A 23739-nucleotide genomic window follows, 5' to 3' on the forward strand; every position below is an offset into this window, starting at 1 on the left:
AATTTAGTTTTTATAGATCCATACTCCAGGAACCAATTTTAGGTAAACCACCATTGAATCCCGCTTAGCCCCACCAGTTAAAACACCCGGCCCACCCCCCTTTCACATCCCTCACTTCACCGGGCCGGGACCTTCCCCAAGAAATGCCCTTGCAGCCTTTTAGGAAGAGTTCCCTTCTGGCATGCCCTCTGGACACTTTTTTTCCTACCCGCTGTTGGGGAAATAAGCCACGGCAATAAAAAAAATACCTTACTAGGGTGGCGCATCTTGCACAGTTCCCCTACAGCGCCGCGAGATCCGGAACCATGTTCTGCAAGTTGCCTACCGAATGGCGTTTTGCTCTGAATCCACGATCGTTTCACCCTTTCGTTATGCAACGGGCATCACTTGAGCCCCTCGCCGATTTCGTTCGATCGTTTTATGCGCAAATTTGATCGTTTCCCACCACCCTCAACCTGTCATTTTCAAATCCGCAAACGAACCGAGGGAGCGCCCACTGGTCCGCATCTTTCACGCACACATCCGCACCGCTGACGGCAATCCTGTCGGCGTGTGCGAGTTTTTCCCGTGTATCAACACCGCCCATCGGACTGGTGTGCGTGCGTGTTTTGTTTTCACCTTCGCTGTTTGCTGCTGCTGCTGGCGTTTGATTTTGACAACACACCAACATAAATTTTCACCAGCCATCATCGCGCGAGCACTCCTCCTCTTCTCGCCTGCCAGTGAGTGGTGCAGCAGAAAAAAAGTGGAGTTTTTTTCACTGCGCTTCAAATTTTGTAATTTTTTTCTTGCGTGTTGCTGCCTCCGTTCGAGACTCAAGACGACACCGATTCGCGGTGATTAGTGTTGCGGAAATAGTGCGAGATTCAGTGCAAAACAGTGCGACGGGGCAAGAAACGGTCGATTTTGGGTTTGATTGGGAGTGCTTTCCGGGTTCCGTGGAGGGTGCTGTGTCGTCATCGGTTCGGGTGTTTGTTTTGCGCCGCTCCGCCACGGGGAAAATCGTCGGGAAGAAAAATTGTGTCGACATAGAGGTGTCGTCGCCGCCCCTCTAGCCCCCCTCATTCGGCTGTTTTACCAGCCCAGGAAAGGTGGTGTAAAAGTACACGCACAGGATAAACAATGGCACCAAAATAGATTCGGTGTGGATTTTTTTTTCTGTGTTTCTGGGAAATTCTTCGTCGTTTGGTTCGGATGCAGTTTTTGTCCGGGAGTGCGATGAAGGTGTGATGCATATGTTTTCCAGCGAGTGAAGAACAAGAAGTACAAATAGATGAAGAGATAAATCGGAAGGAGGTGGATTCCTTTTATCGACGGGGAAGTTGATTTTGGGACTCCGGTGCGGTTGGGGAAGGCAGGAGGAAAATTGATGTGCTCGAGAGTTTTCTCCATTCATCAAGCAGACAGACGCGTAGCAGAGACAAGCAGGCCAAAAGAAGAAAGGAGAAAGAGATCGTCTTGGGTTGCTTAGTTGCTGAAATCGCTCGTTTGTGGGGCAGCCGGGAGAGGAAATAAACGAGCAAAAAATCATCTTGGACAAAGGGTTTGCAGTGCTGCTGGGCTGGGCAAGGCAGGGCAAGACGCGCCGACGACCGAATCCAGTTTTTATGTGTCAAATTCTTCGTCGGCCGCAAACTGATGACGAAACTCGCGTTGTGATAGGTAAAAGGTGTGGAACATTCCTGGGTGGAGTGCGAATTTATTGAGGCATCCTTGTAGTCCGAATCGTGTTACCACCCGCACCTCACCCCTGGAGGCGCAGAAGAAGATTGATTGCTGTTAGAATTAATTCCACAGTGTTGTGAAAGTTTTACTAACGATCTCAGGAAGCAACTACGGCCGGTCCGCGCTGCTAAAGCTATGAATACATCCGAATTTCCGACGTCCATCAATCGAAACTCGCCGAAGCATGATTTCCCTTTGCACAACAATTACGCCAACAATAACAACAGCACCAGCAACGGTGGTCTCGATTATCACAGCTACCCGAATGGTCCGGGTAGCCTGACAGGGACAGGACCGCCTCCTCCTCCACCGGGCAGTTCCGCTCAGCAGCAGGATCTAACTATCGACGGTATTCCGAACAACTTCCCCCATCGGAGGAGCCGAGCGTCGCGAACCTTCAAGAATCCACCCCAGCCACACATGTGCATCAAGGAGAAGACCATCGACGGCAAGGAGGTGTTCATCAACGTGCTCAGCTGGACCCGGATCGCCAATCCGGATAATCCGGAGGCACCGATTCCGCTGTACGGTGGGATGAAAGTCGGCAAGGTAAGTGTCGGAAACAAAGAGCCCCGTTCCGCCCCCAAGACTGTCTTTTGTTGTCTAGCTTGGGAGTCTCCCATATTGAGGAGACATAGCCAGCCGTTACAAACATGAGCAAAACGAAATATCATGTTGAATAAACATTGTTCATTGTATGAAGGGGAATAGGTTTAATACGCGCCGTTCAGTGAATCCACCAGAAACTCAAGAAAGAATTTATAACTCTTCAATGCATTCCCGAGAAACTTTATGCCATCGCTATTCAGAGCAATGGTTTCTTAGTGGGCGCGTGTTGACCCGATCTCCCCTGTGTTACATACGGAAACAAAAATATCATTAAACTTCAACTGACTGACTGACTGTCTACTCTTGTTCGGTGCGGCAAGGCTAGCTGTTGTTATCTAGCTAGATATTTGTAGCCATTATTGTTGGTCGGTCGGTTAACTCACATAAAATGGTTTTCGGTTGCGGAGTTTGTTGATTTTGATGCACTACCTAGTGCAGCGTGCAGCTAAATGCTGTTTGTTTTTGGGCTGTTTGTAAACTACGTAAATCATAATTGGACATCCCAACTCCCCGGTTCCGCTCGTATACTTTTATTCAAAAAGACGTTAGAAAAGCGTAGTTAGTGCAGCATAGACTTATGTCAGATCCCCACAATAGTTTTACGCAGCCTATGATCAGTCCCCATATTGCATGGCTTGTGCTCCGTGTTCACTTTGGCTGGAAAACAATCAAATGCGATATGTAGGTATACCTACTCAAAATTGTGCTGCACGACGGTGTTGGCTCGTCGGTTTGCGGGTCTGCAGATAATAATTCAACAAAAACGGCTCAAAAATATGATAGAGGCGATAGGCCTACTTAAGCGCAGCAATAATGTTTCGATATGAAGTAACACTAGACCTCCCTGCCCTTCAGTTCAGAGAGGGTTTGGGCAGCGTTCTGCCAACTCGGTCGAGGCAGGATTCTTGGGAGAACAAGTAAGGGGTCGTTGAAAGATTATGTAACAGTATTTATTGTATTTTGTGTGAAAAATTCTAAGCTTTCCCATACAAGTTACGTAATATTTGAAAAACCTCATCAACACTGATATTCTAAAGAGCTGGAATGATGGGTTGAGCTTGTAGTGATCCCTTGAAGATGGGATGCAAATCATTAACTCGCGATCGCGCATCTTTGGTACTTCAGGAAAGCAGTACACTACATAAACGAATGGATTTTAAAACACATCCGATACATTACAAAAATTTAATGATTTGCTATCCATGTCCGTGGAACCATTCTGAATAGCCACTTAGGAAATACACTGGATTTTATTTCTTTTTATTTATGACTATTCTCATTATTATTATAACTTTTGCCTTTCGCGAAACGCCCTCCCCCTGGATATTCGATCTTGACGCGATGGGAGGGCTTAACCCATTAGCATTTTAGCGCCAGTTCTTTCACCACCGCTTGGACTTTGAGCTAGATATATCTAGTTTACGAGTTGAGCGCAAGTGAAGGAATCGCCGTAAGTGCTAATGGGAACCAAAGGAGTATCCGTCGTGCATTTATCACAAATCAAAAACAAATTATAATTCAGCTTGCATAGACCTAATCTTTGCATTCTTTGAATTTTCTCAAATTTAACAATAACTGTTAAATTTAACGTAACGCAAGAGTGGGTAGAGGAGGTCTCTGCGTTACACTCATCATTCGTTACTTGAATTCGTTAGTACACAGGACAGGGGACGCTAGGATAAGTTGACTTACAGCCTTACAGATTAGATTCATTACAATTAGAAGATTATGGACTGATTAGGTTAAGATAAAACTGTTGATTATAGGAGTTTGTATTTGTATTTCTTATTTTTATGGGTTTTGTGAATTTATAAAAGTTGACAAATAATCATTATCATTTTCATTTTTGACAAAAATCAGTTGACTGAACTTTTTTTGTTTTATATCTTAGACGGTATTGTTGGGAATTTGCCAACAAACGATGGCAAATTCCCAACAATTTAATATATTCGTTTTATAACGAGTATACGCGGTCAAATTCAGTCATGTCGAGTCGCGGTCGGTCAAATAAAGGCAGTAATGCCGGCGGTAGTGATAGTGGTGCAATTGGTGGTGTGAAAGTGGTGGTCACCGACGAAACAGTGGAACCAGAGGCCTCTTTTCCTGGTCGGTCGTGCAGAGTTTGCCGTACGGATGATTCGGATGAAATGGTGAGGTGTGACAGATGTCTGAAGTGGTTCCACTTCTCCTGCGTGGGAGTTACCCAAGCCATCGAAAACGATCCCTGGAGTTGCAAGGATTGCGAGAATTCGGAGCAGGTTCCGGAGCGGCTGGTGAACCCATGTGATGGTGGTGCCAAAAAGAAACATGCTGCAGAATTCGAAAGCGACAAGCTGAACCTTCTACCTCTTCAGGAGCAAGATGACCCACCAACTCCCAAAACGTCGAAAGCTAGCAAGGTCGGAGGACAGGCGGAAGGTAAGAGGAACGAAAAGAAGGTGGCACCGAGAGGAAAATCCCATACATCCGAGCAACCACCTGCAGACCAGAAGCAGTTGAGAGGAGCCAACTTACTGCAGTCAAAGGAAGTCCACAAGCATCCGACGAAGGGGAACAACAAGCCGTCGGCACGTGGTAGCCATCAGGCGCTACAAGAAGAAACTGGCGAAAACCCACCGACAAGCTTCGGAAAAGCGAGGTCTGTGGTATCCCACGCGTCCAGCCGAGCATCTAGCAGGTCCTCACAATCTCTTGCCAAGCTGAAGCTACAGAAGCTCGAAGAGGAGAGGATCCTGAACGCGAAGAAGCTGGAGCAAGAACAAGCCTACCTGGAGGAGAAATATAGGCTGCTGGAGGAGATGGTTAGTGATAGAGGATCTGATGTAAACAGCGTATTGGATGCTGTAAGCGAATGGCGTCCCCGAGCGCAATCGAGTCACCGCTCGCAGCTGGGAGATCAGCGGTCAGCCCAACAAGAACCTTTTGATCTTGGCGCCAATTCCCCGGGCAACCTTAGATGTAGGTCATTCGTTGAAGAACAACGCAGCGTGCACCGAGAAGCCCCACACTCCGTCAACCGTGTTACAGAACGCGAAGAAGATTGCTGCCCGTTAACCAAGAAGCAGTTGGCGGCCCGGCAGGCTGTTTCCAAGGATCTGCCCCAGTTTTCTGGCAACCCCGAGGATTGGCCGTTATTCATAGCGACGTTCAACAACACCACGGCAATGTGCGGCTTCACGAACGAGGAGAACATCTTCCGACTGCAGAAAAGCCTCAAAGGGCGAGCCTTTGAAGCAGTGAAGAGCCGTCTAGTACATCCTTCGAACGTTCCCGGTGTGCTGAAGACCCTGAGAATGATGTTCGGGCAGCCGGAAGCCATCGTGCATTCGCTTATCGAGAAGATCAACTGCCTGCCGGCCATAAGAGAAGATAAACTGGAAACTCTGGTGGACTTCGCCGTAAATGTTGAGAATTTTTGTGCGACGGTGGACGCCTGTGGCCTAGACGAATATCTGTACAACACCACCCTCCTACATCAGCTTGTAAGCAAGTTACCTCCAACGATCAAGCTGAATTGGGCGCAGTACAGGATTTCTTTGCCAGGAGTCAACCTTGCAGCGTTCAGCACCTGGATGTATTCTCTCGCCGAAGCTGCTAGTGCAGTGAATATTCCGTCCATCACGAATACACGAACACCGCGAAGCGAAAGTCGTAATACAAAAAAGGCCTTTGTGAACGCTCATTCCGAGAGCACTCCGGTGGAAACACGCCCATTGTATCCTACGAATGTAAAGAATTCCAGTACAGGCGGTGACTGTATCGTTTGCAAGGGCACTTGCAAGACAGTAGACAAATGTAAGCGCTTCCTCGACTATTCCAGAGACTCTCGTTGGGCTGTAATTCGCGAGTTTGCACTGTGTCGTCGCTGCCTCTGCCGTCACAATGGATTATGCCAGGCCAAGCTCTGCGGTAAGAACGGATGTCAGTTCAAGCACCATGCGTTGCTTCACAATGATCAGAAGCAGCAATCGTCAGCTACTCCGGCGGCGCCATCTACTTCAACGGCAGTGTCTCTAGCAGCGGAAACTACCGAATCCGCAAAGGCCGGCTCTAGCTCAACAACACACGGTTGCCACACGCACCGAACCAAATCAAGCGACGTACTGTTTCGTTACCTTCCGGTAGTGCTACACGGTAAACGTAGATCAATCCGTACACACGCATTCCTCGACGATGGCTCCGATCTTACTCTGTTGGATGAAGACCTAGCCGACGAACTAGAGCTTGATGGAGAAGTACGATCACTTTGTCTACACTGGACAGGTGGCACTCAACGGCAGGAAGTGAAGTCCAAGATCGTTGAACTGGAGATAGCCGGCGTACACAGTGGGGCTCGAAGTTTCGCCATCAGCGGTGCACGCACAGTGAACGAGCTTCTTTTGCCGTACCAGACCCTGAACATCGACGAACTGTCAACGTTGTATCCACACCTGCAAAAACTACCAATCGAGTCGTACAGCAGTGTCCGACCACGGATTCTAATTGGACTCAAGAACCAACATCTTAGTCTCGCTCTGAAGTGCCGCGAAGGCAAGCCGAATGACCCTGTCGCCATTAAAACCCGTCTAGGCTGGACAGTGTGTGGCGGAGAAGTCTCAGAGTCTGCACCCAGTCCAGTGCACTCTGTCTACCACATCGAATCCTGCGAGGATCACCACAAGGCAGACGAGGATTTACACCAGGTTATCAAAGACTACTTCGCGCTAGATAGCTTGGGGATCATGAAACCGAACAAAACGCTACTTTCCGTTGATGATCAGCACGCGCAATCTCTTCTCCAGTCGCTGACCAAATTCACGGGGGAACGCTACGAAACCGGTTTGCTCTGGCGTCACGAAACCATTCGTCTACCGGATAGTCAAGGAATGGCTCAACGACGTTTCCAGTGCCTCGAAAAACGCATGAACAAGGACGAAAGGCTCGCCAAAACGCTGAGAGAAAAGATGGCGGACCATCTGACCAAAGGCTACATACGAAAGCTATCCGACGACGAGCTGCAACAAGAATTTCAACGCGTTTGGTACCTTCCAGTGTTCCCGGTAACCAACCCTAACAAACCGGGGAAGATCAGAATAGTCTGGGATGCAGCGGCCAAAGCTTTCGGAGTATCATTGAACTCTGCGCTCTTGAAAGGTCCCGACAATCTTTCTTCGTTGTTCACCGTGCTGATCCGCTTCCGTGAGCATCCTGTAGCGCTGACAGGTGACATACGCGAGATGTTTCACCAGGTTCTTATTCGAAAGGAAGATCAACAGTGCCAGCGGTTCTATTGGAGAGACGAGAACGAGAAACTTGCTGTATACGCCATGTGCGTCATGACATTCGGCGCCTGTTGCTCCCCTAGTAGCGCCCAGTACGCAATGAACCTGAACGCTAAACGCTACGACGAGGAATACCCAGCAGCTGTAGAGGTCATCGAAAAGCAGCACTACGTTGACGATATGCTCGTGAGCGTCGAAACCGAAGAGGAAGCCATCAAACTCGCGAAGGATGTAAGGTTCGTGCACTCGCAGGGTGGGTTCGAAATCCGAAATTGGACCAGCAATTCGCAACGTGTGTTAGAAGCTCTTCGCGGCAGTAACGCCGAGGAGAAGAGTTTGGACCTCTCACCAGAAATGACGGCCGAAAAGGTGCTTGGGATGTGGTGGTGTACAGCTGCAGACGTTTTCACCTACAAAGTCGGTTGGGACCGCTATGACCAAGAGTTATGGGAAGGTCTCCGTCAGCCTACGAAACGAGAAGTTCTCCGGGTTCTTATGACGATATTCGACCCCCTTGGACTCATCGCGCCCTTTCTAATGTTCCTCAAGATCCTGCTGCAAGAAATCTGGCGAAGCGGCATCCAGTGGGACGATCGAATCGACGACAACGCCTTCACCAAGTGGCGTAATTGGCTGCAGGTCCTGCCCCAAGTTGAGCATGTCCAAATACAACGATGTTACCGTCCCCACATAAATCCTGCATACGACGACGTTCAGCTTCACACCTTCGTTGATGCGAGCGAAAACGGCATGGCTGCTGCATGTTTCCTGCGATTCGTCCGGAATGAAGTCGTCTGGTGCTGTCTAGTAGCCGCCAAAACAAGAGTAGCTCCTCTGCGATATCACTCGATTCCGAGGCTCGAGCTCATGGCAGCGGTTATTGGCACAAGACTTTCCCAAACAGTCCTGGATTCCCTGACCTTCAACGTTAGCAAGCGGTTCTACCATTCGGATTCCAGAGACGTCATCTGCTGGCTGTATTCGGACCACCGTCGCTATACACCTTTCGTTGCCTGCCGAGTCAGCGAAATCCTGGAAACTACAGAGCAGTATCAATGGCGCTGGGTCCCGACAAAGCTCAATGTGGCAGACGACGCAACGAAATGGGAGAAATTTCCAGACATGACTCCAGAGTCGAGGTGGTTCATCGGCCCAGACTTTCTGCGGCTGCCAGAAGAAGCGTGGCCGTGCCAATCAGTGAAGGGTAACAAGACAGATACCGAACTTCGTCCACATCTGCTAACTCACTTTACCTTGCCGGACCCTGCGATCAACGTCTCCAGCTGGAAGCGGATGCTAAAGGTAGCCACACTAGTTCATCGTTTCCCTGCAAACTGCCGATTAAAGAAGCAACGGAAACCTATACTTCGCGGTCCTCCATCCACAGAGGAACTCCAGCTTGCTGAGCGCTACGTAATCAGACAAGCACAACACGAAGCCTACCCGGAGGAAACAGCTACTCTTCAGCACCCGTCGAAATCCATCCCCAAGACTAGCTCTCTCTTCAAACTAACCCCATTCCTGGACGACCATGGGTTGATGCGGATGCGAGGAAGAATTTCTGCCTGTGCCCAAGCCATCGAAGACTCCAAAAATCCGATCATCCTTCCACGTGACCACCACACCACCAAACTTATAATCACACACTACCACAACAAATACAACCACCACAACCATGAAACCGCTATGAATGAAATCCGTCAGAGGTATTGCATACCCCGGCTCCGAGCAACCTACGCGAAAATACGCTACAATTGCCAACATTGCAAGAACTATCGTGCCACCCCGCACCCTCCAATGATGGCTGAACTCCCTCCAGAACGACTTGACGCCTTCGCTCGACCATTCACCCATATTGGCGTCGACTACTTTGGGCCAATGGAAGTTGTCATAGGTCGTCGAGTGGAGAAACGGTGGGGAATGTTGGTCACATGCCTGACCACTCGTGCGATCCACATCGAAGTGGTGCATACGCTGAGCACCGACTCTTGCATCATGGGTCTTCGCAACTTTGCAGCACGCCGTGGTACACCAAAAACCATCTACAGCGATCGCGGAACGTGCTTCATCGGCGCAAGCCGTCAATTGGATAACGTGGCAACAGCTATCAACCAAGATGAAGTGATGCAAAAGTTTGGCGGAACCGAGACGATCTGGAAGTTCATCACCCCAGCGGCTCCCCACATGGGTGGCAGCTGGGAGCGTCTGATTGGTATCGTAAAGCGAAACCTTATGGCCATTCGCCCCCCACACAAACCAAACGATGAAGTGTTGCGGAACCTCCTGACCGAGGTCGAACACACCGTCAACTCTCGCCCCCTGACGCACGTACCGGTCGATGATGAATCCGCGCCTGCTCTAACCCCAAACCACTTCCTCGTGGGTTCATCTGATGGAACAAAACCCATGTGTAGCCTAGATGACACCGGAACAACACTGCGGCGAACCTGGAAGATGTCCCAACAGCTGGCCAACCAATTCTGGAAGCGCTGGCTGACCGACTACTTGCCGGAAATCACTCGTAGAACGAAGTGGTATGCCGACACGAAACCAATAGCGATCGGCGACGTAGTAGTAATCGTTGATCCGAAGTTGCCCCGTAACTGCTGGCCCAAAGGCAAGATCATCGCTACCAGCGTCAGTCAAAAGGATAGCAGAATTAGGTCGGCGACTGTGCAAACTGCTGCGGGGATATTCGAACGCCCCGTAGCCAAACTGGCCGTATTGGATGTACGATGCGACGAACCGTAAGCCGATTAAGCATCGGCGTACCCGGGGGGAGTGTTGACTACGCCTCTGGCATAGGAGCGCACCTCCATCCAACTTCCCTAATCCTCACGAACATCAGTAAACGCAGGTATAGTACGGCACCTTCTTCTCCGTGGACATTGGTCGAACGTCAATAACTGACACGCTATTGTATGCTAGATCCAGTATATTTCAATAGACCGAAACGATTGATAGTGAAAACTCACAACAACAGTGTTCACGTGTTCCTAAAACTAATCCTAAAATTGCGATTTAGTACCATTATTATTACAACATTCGATCATAATCAGTGCATAAAACTCTGGTAATATTTCTTGAACTTATTCTACGCTGAAATTTAATTATTCTATTAACATACTCTCCTGCAGTGATCGCATTAAGTTTTGTGCAAAAATTGTAACCTATAATCTACTTACACCTAGAACCTACATGCAAAGGTAAATCGTATGAGCTTAAATGTCGTTAAAATACTTAAATCTAGAATGTTTTAGTACGGTCGAGTAAGTACGGATAATTGTAACTTCTCAGCTAAGAACTAAGATCAGATCGCGACTGCATCGCATGACCTTTACAGACCGAGCTCCACAGGTATTGCACAACGAGACAAAACGTAAGTCAAAATGGGCAAAATCCCACTTATGTACATTAACACTTAGTGATTAAAATCTCCAGAACTGGAATGCAAACTTGTAAATTAACACATATATCTATGTAAAACCATTCGCAGGAATATATTAATATCCTAGTTAGAACGTAAATCCTACGTCTCCGGTCGTTCTGATATTATTGATTCGGAAATCAACCCGTGCCGTTATATGTTGGCAACTTCCAACAGGTATTATTTCACTGATCAAAAAAAGCAGGAATTTAGTTAGGACTTAGGACGGTTGACATTGTAAAGGGTTACGATGGATATAATATTACTTTGGACTGAGATGATCACAGATATGCAGAAGACGACTAGCGAAATTAGAAACACAATTTGTTACATTATTGACTATATTTTGACAAATAGGGTTTAACAAATTTCTTTACAATATCGAATGGAAGCTCAAAAAGTGTTATCTAACACTAATATGAGAGTTATTTGGAGATGATGCTGGTGCTGTCAATGACTAACATCGGTTATTGACACTATTGGTAATCAGCTTGAAATAATTTTCAGAATGTATTATAAAATAACTGAGGATATTATCTGATTATTGTTTGGGGAAGCTGTCAGAAAAACTAGTTGCCCATATCGGCTAAAAACGCTAGTTCTGGTAGCTGTCTTCGAATAATTTTCAGAAATATCAAATCTTTAAAAATTAGCTACGACACATTTTTTTTTCGTTTTGCTCTTTGTATATTTCTTAAGAATAGTACTCTGAAGGCGTTAACATAGACATAGACACCCTTTTTTATCTCTGAATGTTGTCCAGTGACCTCGGAGATTTTCGATTATTGAAATATTGTTCAATTATCAAATCATCTTTGGAGCTTCCATTCGATCAAAACACTAGTGCGATGGGAAAAGTTAAAAACAGTATTTTTAAAAAACTACTACGACCTAATGCTAATAACTACACACTTTGCTCAAGTTGACGACATCGTCTAGTCCATCGTGAGTATTAGTCCTAGTAGGGGGAAAGTTGGGAAAGGGTCCAGGCTTTGCTATCAGCTGTCCTGCAGCTCCACCTGGTCACTCTTCAAAAAAAAAAAAAAAAAAAAAAAAAAAAAAAAAAAAAAAAAAAAAAAGATATGAAGTAACACTAGACCTCCACCCCCTTCTTGTGTGAGTGGTTGAATTGGTTGTTTACTAGATAGAGTGCGAAGGTAGGATGTACTTTTAGCCGGAAATTCGCTACACAGAAATTTTACCAGAAAAGTAAAACGTTTTTCGGCGTTCTACGCTATAATTTAAGCACGTTATAAGAGTAAATGATTGATATTGGGTCACGGTTAGGTGATAAATGAACGTGTATTATTTAGGTAAGGGTTTATGGGAAAGGAAACCCCCTAACGCGCCATTTTTTTTTTGCTTCAGGGATACACAACCACTGCGACTATTTGATCTATTATGGTGAGACGACTAGTATTAAGAACTAGCGGTTGTGTTTTTAGGCATGGAATGCATTGTACCCCAGTATTGAATAGGACACTTTCGGTGTAGTACTAGAATTGTAGTAATGAGCTGAATTTTTGTATGGTGAAAAGGTCAATTCTCCCTTTCTGCAATGAAATAACGCATCAAGCATAGGTATTAGGATTCCTTGCCTAATTTGACGCTGCTTTGGCAAAACTCACCATACAAAAATTCAGCTCATTACTACAATACTATTACTACACCGAACGTGCCCCATTGCTTCCAAAATAAAAGCTACTACCTTCATATAATTTATATTCCACCAGATATTCCACCATCTATCGAAATAACTTTCCTTCCTCGTACTCCTACAGAGAAAACTACACTTACAAAGTATCCGAGGTTTAGGATTGAATTTCTCTAGAAAATGCACCAGGAATTCCTTCTTGTATTCCTCCAGATTTTTTTTTTAATTCATTCCAGTGATTCATCCAGGAATTCGTTTAGGTAAATTCAAGGATTTGTCTAAGGATTCGTTAATCCGGGAAAACCTCCTAAACATCGTTTAAGAATTTCTCCAGGAATTTCTCCAGGGAATTCCTCCAATGGTAGTTTAAAGGCTTTTACGAGAATGCCTTCAAGAATTATGATACAGTTTGCCATTCCTTATGGGACAGGTTTCTCCAGACGTTCTTTCCGGAATACCTCCCAGAGTTTTTATATGAGTTATTTCTAGGGTTTCTACTGGAGTTTCTGATAAGATCTCTTCGGAAGTTTTACACAAGAGCGATTCCAAGCAACAGCATCAAAATTAAGGAAATTTTTTAATTCATGATTTTCTATTGAACTGAAACTTTGCACAGTTTTTAAGTTCCATCTAAATCGTCATTTTCCGATATCAAATTTTTATTTTGAATCACGACTAACTTTTCAAAAGGGTGTATGTGAAAATGGTTCAAAAATATTCAAAAATCTGCACAGCCAAAATGGTTCGTTCGATTGCAATAAATTTTTCAGCAAAGTTAGATAACTAAATGGTGATTCCTAAGAAAATATACACTGTGAAAAAACATCTTTTTTAACATTAAAAAATATCATTTTTGTCACAAAAACTCAAATATCTCAAAACCCTATCTTTTTACCAACGTAATTTTTTTAGGGAAGACGGTCCATTGTATTAGCAATCTACCATAAAAATTTGGTGATGGTAAACTAATAAACAAAAAAGTTATAACATTTCAAACATTTCACAATTTTCACATTTGGTAAATATTTTTTTCTGTGTAAATTATTTCGATCAGAAATCGCAGTTAGATGCAGATTTTATTGTTCAGCAAAGTTAGATAACTAAATGGTGATTCCTAAGAAAATGTACACTGTGAAAAAAAATCTTTTTTTAACATTAAAAAATATCATTTTTGTCACAAAAACTCAAATATCTCAAAACCCTATCTTTTTACCAATGTAATTTTTTAGGGAAAACGGTCCATTGTATTAGCAATCTACCATAAAAATTTGGTGATGATAAACTAATAAACAAAAAAATTATGACAATTCAAACATTCCACAATTTTCACATTTAGTAATAATTTTTTTTTAGTGTAAATTATTTCGGCCGGAAAGCGCAGTTTGATGCTGATTTTATTGTTAATGGTCTTGCGTGAGTAAAACAATCTGTTTTTATTATGTATTATGTATATTATATGTACAGTACTGTTCCGATTTTATCACGCCCTCCGCGCATTAGTCGTTTATTGATTAATTTGCTGTTACATTTGAGGACAAGTGTTTTCCCTCTTCTTCAAGATGAATGTTGAAAGCGTGTTTTGCAACGTTAAAAATATTGAAATGGGTATAAATGTTGAAGTATATTTCAAAGCATTTTTGAAAAGAGGCGTGATTAAATTGTTTAAACAGATGTCGCTGATGGTACGGTGGCATGACTCTCTGCACTTAGCACTTCTGGCAATTTCTCAGTTGTTGTCGTTTTCGAACTTCCTGCGCCCTGCTTTACCGATGATATACAGATGGCTCGTTTGTCAAAGTCTAGACGGCAGGACGTGCAAATGCGTAAATTTGTATTCAATTTGGGCATAACCAGTCTCTTTCAGTTTATCTATGAGATTTCGTAACTCTTTTGAACATTTTTTTTTCACAAGCGGTCTACAAGAGAGCGTTGAGTTGAAGACCTTTGAGAAAGCGACTGTTCATGTTGTTCGTTAGATTATAATAAACAAAATCACTTATTAGTTTTAACTGACTAGTTTGGTGTTGTTTGCTTGGACGAAGAAAAAATTTACTATAAAATTTTTAATATCCATAGCGGTAGTATTTTTTTGCTTTTTCGTGAGCATTTTCATGGTACATATGTATACAGTAAGGTGGCCCACACTTATATGAAAAACAAAAATTTCGAAAAATGCCAAGTCTTACCTTCTAAATCAGTTGTTTTGGAGTCCCAGAAGCTACGTTCAAAATTTGAGCAAAATCGGTTGAGCCTAAGGGGGCGCTCAAAACGCTTGAAGTTTGTATGGGAAAACTTGGCCAAATGTATGCAGAAATTTTAAGTTTTCGAATTTTGCCGCCAGGTGGCGCTGTAAGCGTTCAATAATCACTTTGCGGTCTTCGACAAAGTTGTTTGGCATATAGTCACCTACAATAATACCAAAGGGTTTGATTATTGAACGCTTACAGCGCCACCTAGCGGCAAAATTAGAAAACTTAAAATTTCTACATTTGGCCAAGTTTTCCCATATAAACTTCAAGCGTTTTGAGCGCCCCCTTAGGCTCAACCGATTTTACTCAAATTTTGAACGTAGCTTCTGGGAGTCCTAAACAACTTATTTAGGAGGTAAGACTTAGCATTTTTCGAAATTTTTGCTTTTCATATAAGTGTGGGCCACCCTAGTATACAGACAAACAAACGTAACACTGACGAAATTTTCATTGACCACGCCTTTAACGATCATTTTGAATCTTGGTTGTGGCTTTCATAACCAGAAGAGTGCCCATCGTTTTTCCTTGCGTTTGACGTTTCACACTAGCGCCTTCTGATGACGATATTGCACAACGCAGTGTTTCGTGAAACATTTCCACCAGGTGGTGGTAGTGTGAACTGGGCGATGGATTTTCACGAAAATTGTTCTAGGCGTTTTGTCTGTTTGTCTGTGGTATGTACCTCTCATGCATTTGTTGTTGTTGAAGTTACTCGCATTCTTCCGATCATAAAGTCTGTTCTCTAAGGGCCGATTTCTTCACCTCGGCTTAACCCGTAAGCCAGGCTTACCCATATAGTTAAACCTGGCTTAACGCCTAAGCCAGGGTGAAGAAATCGACCCTAAGAGGTATTTTTTTGCAGATCAACTAGACGTATACGCGTATATATAAAACTTTTATTATGCAGCTTTCGTCTTCAAAATAAGTTTAATTCCATTTTTCTTATGATCAACAGCTTTTCAACACTATCAAGGGATTTTTTCACCAGTCACGTACAATAAAAAGTATGACAATCTCAATATTTTTGATCACAACACTGGATCGCGTGTAAGGTTCAAATAGATACTATAGTAATTATAAATAATCAAACAAAAATATCATGAAAACAACTTGTTTAATTCATGCGGTAGCCTTTACAATAAAATCAGCATCAAAATATAGTTCTCGAAATAATTTACACAGAAAAAAATTTTTTTTTGTTACTAAATGTAAAAATTGTGAAATGTTTGAAATGTCATAACTTTTTTGTTTATCAGTTTACCATCACCAAAATTTTATGGTAGATAGCTGATATAATGGGCCATTTTCCCTAAAAAATTGACGTTGGTAAAAAGATAGGGTTCTGAGATATTTGAGTTTTTGTGACAAAGATCATATTTTTTTATAGTAAAAAAAGAAATTTTTTACAGTGTATATTTTCTAAGGAATCATCATTTAGTTATCTAACTTTGCTGAAAAATTCATAACAATCGAACAATCCGTTTTTGCTGTACAGCTTTTAGAATATTTTTGAACTATTTTCGCATACACCCTTTTGAAAAGTTAGTCGTGAGTGAATATGAAGGTTTGATATCGAAAAATGGCGATTTAGATGAAATTGAAAAACTGTGCAAAGTTTCAGATATTTTTGAAATGGTCGCTCAGGATCGACTGACATGACTCCGTGGAATTCCTCACAAATGTTCAGCAGGAATTTATCCCGGGATTTCTTCCGAACGGTTTTCCTATATTTCCTCCAGAGTCCCTCACGGGATTTCTTCCAAAGTATCTCCTATTGTTTCTTCGAAAAATGTCCGTAAGATTTCTTCTATAGTTTCTTCAGGGATTTCTACAGGAGCTTTCTCGGCAATTTTTAGTAGGCTCTCGAAAGGTTTCATTATTTGATTTTTTTTCGGAGTTTCTCTTTGAAGATTCGTTTCGGTATTGCTCCGAGGATGTTTCTCAGAGTATTTCAAGATTCACCTCGGACTTTGTCCCTGATTTTTTTTTCGGAGTGTTTTCCGGAGTTTATTTTGGGAGGTTTAGGACTTGGCAGATATTTTTCAAAGAGTTCTTTTCGCGATCTCGTTCACAGTTTTTTTTTTTAGGATTTTCCTCGTAGTTGTTTCCAGAATAAATGCGTTGATTCAGAGCATTTTCCAAAGTTCCAACCGGTAATCCGATATTCTGAGTGTTCCTTTTGGGATTTCTCAAAAAGTTGCTCCGGATGTTCTTACAGGATATTTTAGAAGGTTTTTTTTTTCCTGTTGAGATCACGTAGAAAGTTCCTTGTAAGAAGTTCCCGGAAAAATGTAGGAATGAATAAAAGTTTAATGTTATCAGTAGGTCGGCTCCAGAAGCACGTTCTCCTCTATTTAGAAAATTTGTGTCTAGGTGTCTTGGGGGAAGACTTGTTAAAGAAATCTTGAAAGGAACTTCAAAAGAAATTCCGAAAATAAAACTGGAATATTTTGGGGAAAAAATCTGGGATAAATCGCGACACAAACGCTTTTGGAAATTCTAGGAGGACATCTGAAAGCTACAAAGAAAATTCCTGAGCATGAGCATGAGCATTAGGCCGTCCCTTATTTTGCAAAAATTGGGAATGTTATTTATAAGTTCGTTAGTGGAAAATGATCGTTTTAGCTAAGAAATCATCGTGTCAAAATTTGAAGTCCGTATCTCAAGGCTAAGTGGTCTCTCAAGAGGCGTAAAGTTGTCAAAAATTGTATAAGACCAAAAAAACATGAAATTTTTTTTCGAAAAAAAATACGCTATTCTACTAAAACCGGTGATTTTAGAACCCTAAGGGCCAAAAATGTGCTTAGATTTACGATATTTCTTCTCGTTTTTGAGTTATTGAACAAAATAAGGTAAATTTCCTTCGGAATCTAAAAAAATAGTCAAATATGCTGATTTTTCAGTTGTTTTTTTGTCAATATCTTGGAAACGAGTAGAGATATCCCCTGGGCTTGGATTATATCTTCCAGGAAGCTTTGATTTCAGGCATGTGGTCGATGGCCTTTGCAGTAATGATTAGAATAGCTGAATGTATAATCAATGGCAAACAATTCTGTAAGAATCAGATCTCCAAGTCATCTGATATAGTTATACTGATCATGACGCTGCATAGTATATCGAACATTTGTCGAAGTCATTTATGTGCCGGGAAAATATAATTCCAAGTTGGAGAGAATATTACAAACTGAGGGAGGGTAATAGGCCCAGTCAGACCCCTGAATGGGCAATGTGGGTTAGTTTATGGGAATGCCATTGAAAGTTTGTAATATTCTCCGAGGCTTTCGAAATCCAACAGGGCGCGTCCCCGGGTTGCGGATAGGGGGAAAAGGGAGATTTTTCACATTTGTACTGTAATCAGCCAATGTGGTATTATCTCCTATGGTGTTGTAGTGCAAATGAATGATCTCATTCTATGGGAATTCGAACCTTGTAATGTATTGTTTATCAACTTCAATTTTCTAAGCTTGATAAGGTTTTGAAGACAAACATGAGATGAGAGAATTGCCTAATAGGAAAGTCACATCAGCAAAGCTTTTACATATGCAAATGCTATCCATGGGGTCATGTCTAGCATTTAATATGTATGGCAATGACTGATTCTTACCTAGCAGGGGTACTACAAGACCACGCGGACAATTCGATTAAAGGCTTAATTGGGGATAATATATTTTCCAGAACTTAGGGGACATTTTTTCCGGGGTGACTGGCGAGTCGGAGAGGGTAGAAGTTTCCGTTTGTTATAATTGACAAAATAAACAATCGGGCGCTTTTTCTTTCTATGACTTGCTTGGTATTTTGTGGATTATTGTTTTTTTGGTTTTGGAAGGTATGCGATTCACTATTGAGCCTTAAAATTATTTTGCATCTGAATAGCATTGATATCGTCAAGTCTGCACCAACACCCTAATCCCACACCAAAATACCCTTTTCCTATCCCATGGCGTTTATGTGGTCAGCAAAGACTATTCAGCCATTACCCCTCCTTATCATCGGCTTTGGACTGACTTGCGCTCTCATTGCCCCACCAAATGCTGCAAAATGAAAATGAAAATGAAATATCTTGGAAACGAGTAGAGATATCGCAAATCTAAGCACATTTTTGGCCCTTAAGGGTCCTTAAATAACCGGTTTTAGTAGAATAGCGTATTTTTTTTGTCGAAAAAAACATCATGTTTTTTTGGTCCCATACAATTTTTGACAACTTTAGGCCCCTTGAGGGACCACTTAGCCTTGAGATACGGACTTCAAATTTTGACACGATCATTTTTTAGCTAAAACGATCATTTTCCACTAACGAACTTATAACATTTCTAAATTTTGCAAAATAAGGGACGGCCTAATGAGCATAGATGACCGCACAATTTGTAGTTGCTATTGCTACTCCGTGATTGACCGGAGCAATCGAAATTGCACAGAGAACCAATGAACGGGGCTTGGGACTAGCTTACTATTCTCAATGTACACAGTTCGAGAGATCTCAACTTTAATAAGGTCAATAACGGCGCCGGCCGCGTCCTTACGGTCATCGAGGTTGGGAGGGAATGTTAGTAAGACAAACGTTGTTATAAATACCGCGAATCGCTGCATCTCCACGTTTATCTCAGGAAGGAGTTTTTGTTAGTAAATAGAGAAGGGTAACCATTGTCGATCTAGGGGTCACCCATGGTTGGTGATACGAACTGACAATGGATCAATATACACAAACCGCCAACCACAACCAATCACTTTTCCACGATAAAACAAAGCAAAAAAAAAATCTTTAAAAATTACGCGTCTCCACCCCACTAGGGAGCAGAAACTTTTAGTCTATTCCACACAGAAATAAACTGAACGCAACGCTTAATATGGACTGCCATTGCTCACTTTACACGAAAAGTAAACAATCTGATGATCGCTCAATATTTACTACAAACTACACGACAGGATATTCAAACTGACTCGTCACTGCTCGCTTCACTCGGCCACAAACCACGTCAATGTTCAACTCTTAGAACCTCAATGGCAGGCCTGGTAGCGAGTCACTATTTAGTGACTTGGCCACTATTTTTATGTAAGTCACTATAAAGTCACTATTTTTAGGACTTTTCAACTAAAGTCACTTTTTCTGTTAAAATGTCACTATTTTCAACTATTTTCAATCTGCTGAAATCTAGCCTGGGAGTAAAACAAGAGTTGATGTTTAAAATAGTGAAAAGCAAGTTTTGTGTTACTGGAGACAACAAAATATTGTCTTTTTTGCGTGTGATTCATGCGACTATACTAACATTTCGACAGATATTTCGACAATAATGAAAACTAAAGTTGTTTTTAAAGAAAGTTACTGGCAATATTCCTTGGGCATTTTTAGAACTTTTGATAAAGGCGAAGATTTCGTTAAAATTTTCAGTGAGCATGCATTGCGTACCTGTAATATATATGTAATCATTTCTGTATGTATTTCTTGCATATTCTGATGCAGTTCCTGAAAGAAATTCTAGCAGATTCTGTGGGCCTGATAAAATTTTTTAAGGAGTTCTAACAAATGCAATCTTAAATACATGTGGTATAATCCCTTTAGAATGTCTAGAGTCTAGAATATTTTTACAGTACTTCTCAAATAATTGCTGAAAAAAATACTTTAATTTCTCCATTCTTAGAGAATGATTGCACTACCGTTGCACTTACAAATTACACTACCGTTTTTGCTAGGATAAACCTAATAATCAGTCGAGAACATGGCTGTGCTGCTGCAGGTGCAACCGAACCAATATATTTTCTCTTGTATCCGTTCAGATCTGAGAAAAGGAAAAAACATAACTTTTGGGACCAGAAATTGCTTCCTAATGTGCAAATTTCATGCTGACATGCATTTATGAAGCTTATTTAAAATGAAAACTAATCTAGTTAACAATAAACCCAACAACTTCTCCCTTAATGCCACGAATAATACGCCAGAAAAGAAATGAGACCTGTAAATCTTTTGGGGATTTCATCATAGACTTCCTACAGAGGCGCCTCGTTCACGTGTTCAACCTGTTCTTGGAACGGGTATAAGCTGAGAATAAAACTTGTAAAATAATCTTCAAGATACCTATACCAAAAGAATAAACTAAATTTAAAACCACCACTGCACATACCTCATAACAACTTGCACACAAGGCGCAAACATCGTTCCCGGCTATGGAGAACGAAAGAAAGACGACTCCAAGCCATCCACCGGCAAAAACTATACAGCAAGAACATGCGATAGCCAACCTTGCGCAGCTCTCTCTCTCTTGCTAGACTCTTCGAAATCACAGGCCACCAGTTCGCCGATTCATGCGAACGTAGAATGTTGTTGCCATATCAACAGTTTCCTCACTTTTTTGCCTCCGAATGGCAGTGTTCATGCGAATTCATTTCACTCTACCCTGTCGCTCATACGTTCCCTACTCACCTAGAACCAGCAGCAGCGTTGTCAACGTTTCTTTCCATTTTTCACTTCCCGCCTACTTCTCATGCGAACACGCACGCTAAGCGCAATCGACTAAAGTCTTAAAAATCATGTTAAAAATTTATAGATTTAGAGTGCTAAAAATTGTATGCTGTATCGTTGTTGGGAAATAAAGGATTATTTAACAATAACTACAGCAAATATATGGAATACCGAACATTGATTTCATAGTATTTAAATTCTTTGTTAACTATGCTTGCCGATTAGGTTCTCAAATGTGTGTAAATGATTGTTAGCATGCTCTTTAGAGCCAAAAGCGATAAATATTTACCAAAGTCACACATCTAAACGCGAAGAGCTTCATCAATGAAAAGTTTACATGTGTGTAGCAAAACCAGAAATGAATGAAAGCTTGATCTGGGGCGTCTCGGTTTTCGTTCTACGTAGGTTGAGAACAACTTGCGCAGCCAGTTGACATTCAGGCAATGCAGTGCGCGCTTGTTATGCATTCCAGCGCGCGCGATTTTGGAATTGGGGGTGCCAAATGTGCTCTATAGTTCGTTGGCAACGGTTTCCCAACTTTAACTTCGAGGCCATGATACGAGCTAAAACAATTTATGGAAGTGGAAATTCCAAACATTTGCCGAACAAAAAGAGCATATCAGACATGATGGAATAAAACGAGCATCGTTGGTGTGTGAAGAGTTTTGGAAAATGACTTGGTTCGATTTAAATCAAGAAAAAAACATCAGATTATCATAATCTTCAAAAGATTATTTCAAAGATGTAATCATTATATCTAAGGTATTGAATAAATTGAATACATTGTATATATGTATACATAATAGTGGAAGATATTTTTCAGAAAATGGTAAACAAACAAGAAGGTAAAAATTAGCTTATGTTAGAAATTACATTACTAAAACAAAAAAAAACTAGCAGTGTAGTATCAAATAACTCTAAACGTGTTTTCTATATGTAGTACCTACAATTGTAATATGTAGAACAGGTCAGTCTGCTGGTCACGAGACGCCTCTGACTTCCTAAAATGAGATATTTTAGAGAAATATGGAATTCTGCTACAAGTTAATCCAACATTGTATTGTATATTCAGAATGATAGAATGATCGTTGGTTTTCTCCCTGTAGTTCTTCAGAAATGTTCGAAGGGGATTTGCCAAGAAAAAAAAAAACATACTTCAGGAATCCCACCAAAATCACATTATTATTTTCTGTTATTGGTTTCCACATTTTTTTTTATTTCGAGAGGATTCTTGAAATTATACTTGAGAAATTCTTACTAACATTTACTCACACATTTTCTATGCATATGTTTTCCACATGAATTTCACCAAAAAACATCCAACCATGTTTATAAGAATTTTATAAGAAATTCCACATTCGAAGCATCGCCATTTCCAAGGACACACCGCCACGTATAATGAAAATTACGATACATATTTTTATTTACATTCTAGACAGATTTTTTTCCAATCGCCAAGAATTTCTTCATAAAACAGGGTTTGGCCAAAAACCCTTTCATAGATATTCATTTCCTCTGAAAACTTCATCAAGAATATTCCCAGAATTTCCATCTATGTGTCCCAAAAATTTCTAGCGGTACCGAATAAAGAGTTAATGTTGGTCAACACATCTAGTTCTGCACAAATATGCTAGAAAATTGAATAGGGGAATTCAGGTATTTTGGACTGACCGTTACGCGTATATATTTTGGACATTAACGACAAAATCAAATGGAAGTGTCCAAAATATATACGCGTAACGGTCTGTCCAAATTACCTGAAACACCCTATACATGCAATTTTTTACAATTTTTGGAATGAATGTGAAAGTCTTTTCTTGAACATGTTCATTATGCGGTACTCCAGGATTTTCTGAATCAATTTGTAGTCACCAATACTTTTTTTTTGTGCGTAAAGTCACTATTTAGTCACTTTTTGCTTTCTGTAAGTCACTATTTGGTCACTATTTTCATGAAATTGGTCACTAAATTAACTATTTTGACCATCAGGTTTTGCTACCAGCCCTGCATGGTCACTCAATGTTAGCTCTTAGAACCTCTTTTACTGTACAGAAATACTTGATTAGGAGTAAATGCCGTAACTTGAAGTAACGGACCAGTCAAAGTGTGTTTCAAATATAAAAGTTAGACTCAACAGACAAAAATAAATATAACTAAAAAGTCTACGGTAATAGGACAGGATCGGTGACGTACTAGGCCCGCAGCAATGAGCCGAACCCCCGTACGGCGAGAGGGCGAACCCTCCGCCTCTGTAAGGAAACCGTACAAAAAGCGTGGGTACCATGACTCCCCGTCCAAACCGACGCTGTCCGAGCAAAACCTCGAAAAACCGTATTGTTGCTTTCTTCATTTCTTGTCTA

The 23739-nt window shown here is 41.9% G+C and overlaps 1 protein-coding gene and 1 long non-coding RNA gene across 2 annotated transcripts in view; both read left to right on the forward strand.

The window, feature by feature from the left end:
- Positions 1-642: 642 nt before the first annotated feature.
- Positions 643-23739, forward strand: part of LOC109623149 (transcription factor mef2A) — a 45427-nt gene continuing 22330 nt past the window's right edge. The window contains exon 1 of the mRNA XM_020077636.3: positions 643-2274. Coding sequence (XP_019933195.3) covers positions 1861-2274 — 414 coding nt within the window. The 5' untranslated portion in view covers positions 643-1860. The remainder of the gene's footprint in view (positions 2275-23739) is intronic.
- On the forward strand, positions 3182-11570 carry LOC134288668 (uncharacterized). Its single transcript, XR_009998090.1, has 2 exons — positions 3182-4228; positions 11200-11570. It is a non-coding gene; the product is annotated as an uncharacterized LOC134288668 (long non-coding RNA).

This window comes from Aedes albopictus, chromosome 2, assembly GCF_035046485.1.
Source record: "Aedes albopictus strain Foshan chromosome 2, AalbF5, whole genome shotgun sequence".
NCBI classification, from domain to species: domain Eukaryota; kingdom Metazoa; phylum Arthropoda; class Insecta; order Diptera; family Culicidae; genus Aedes; species Aedes albopictus.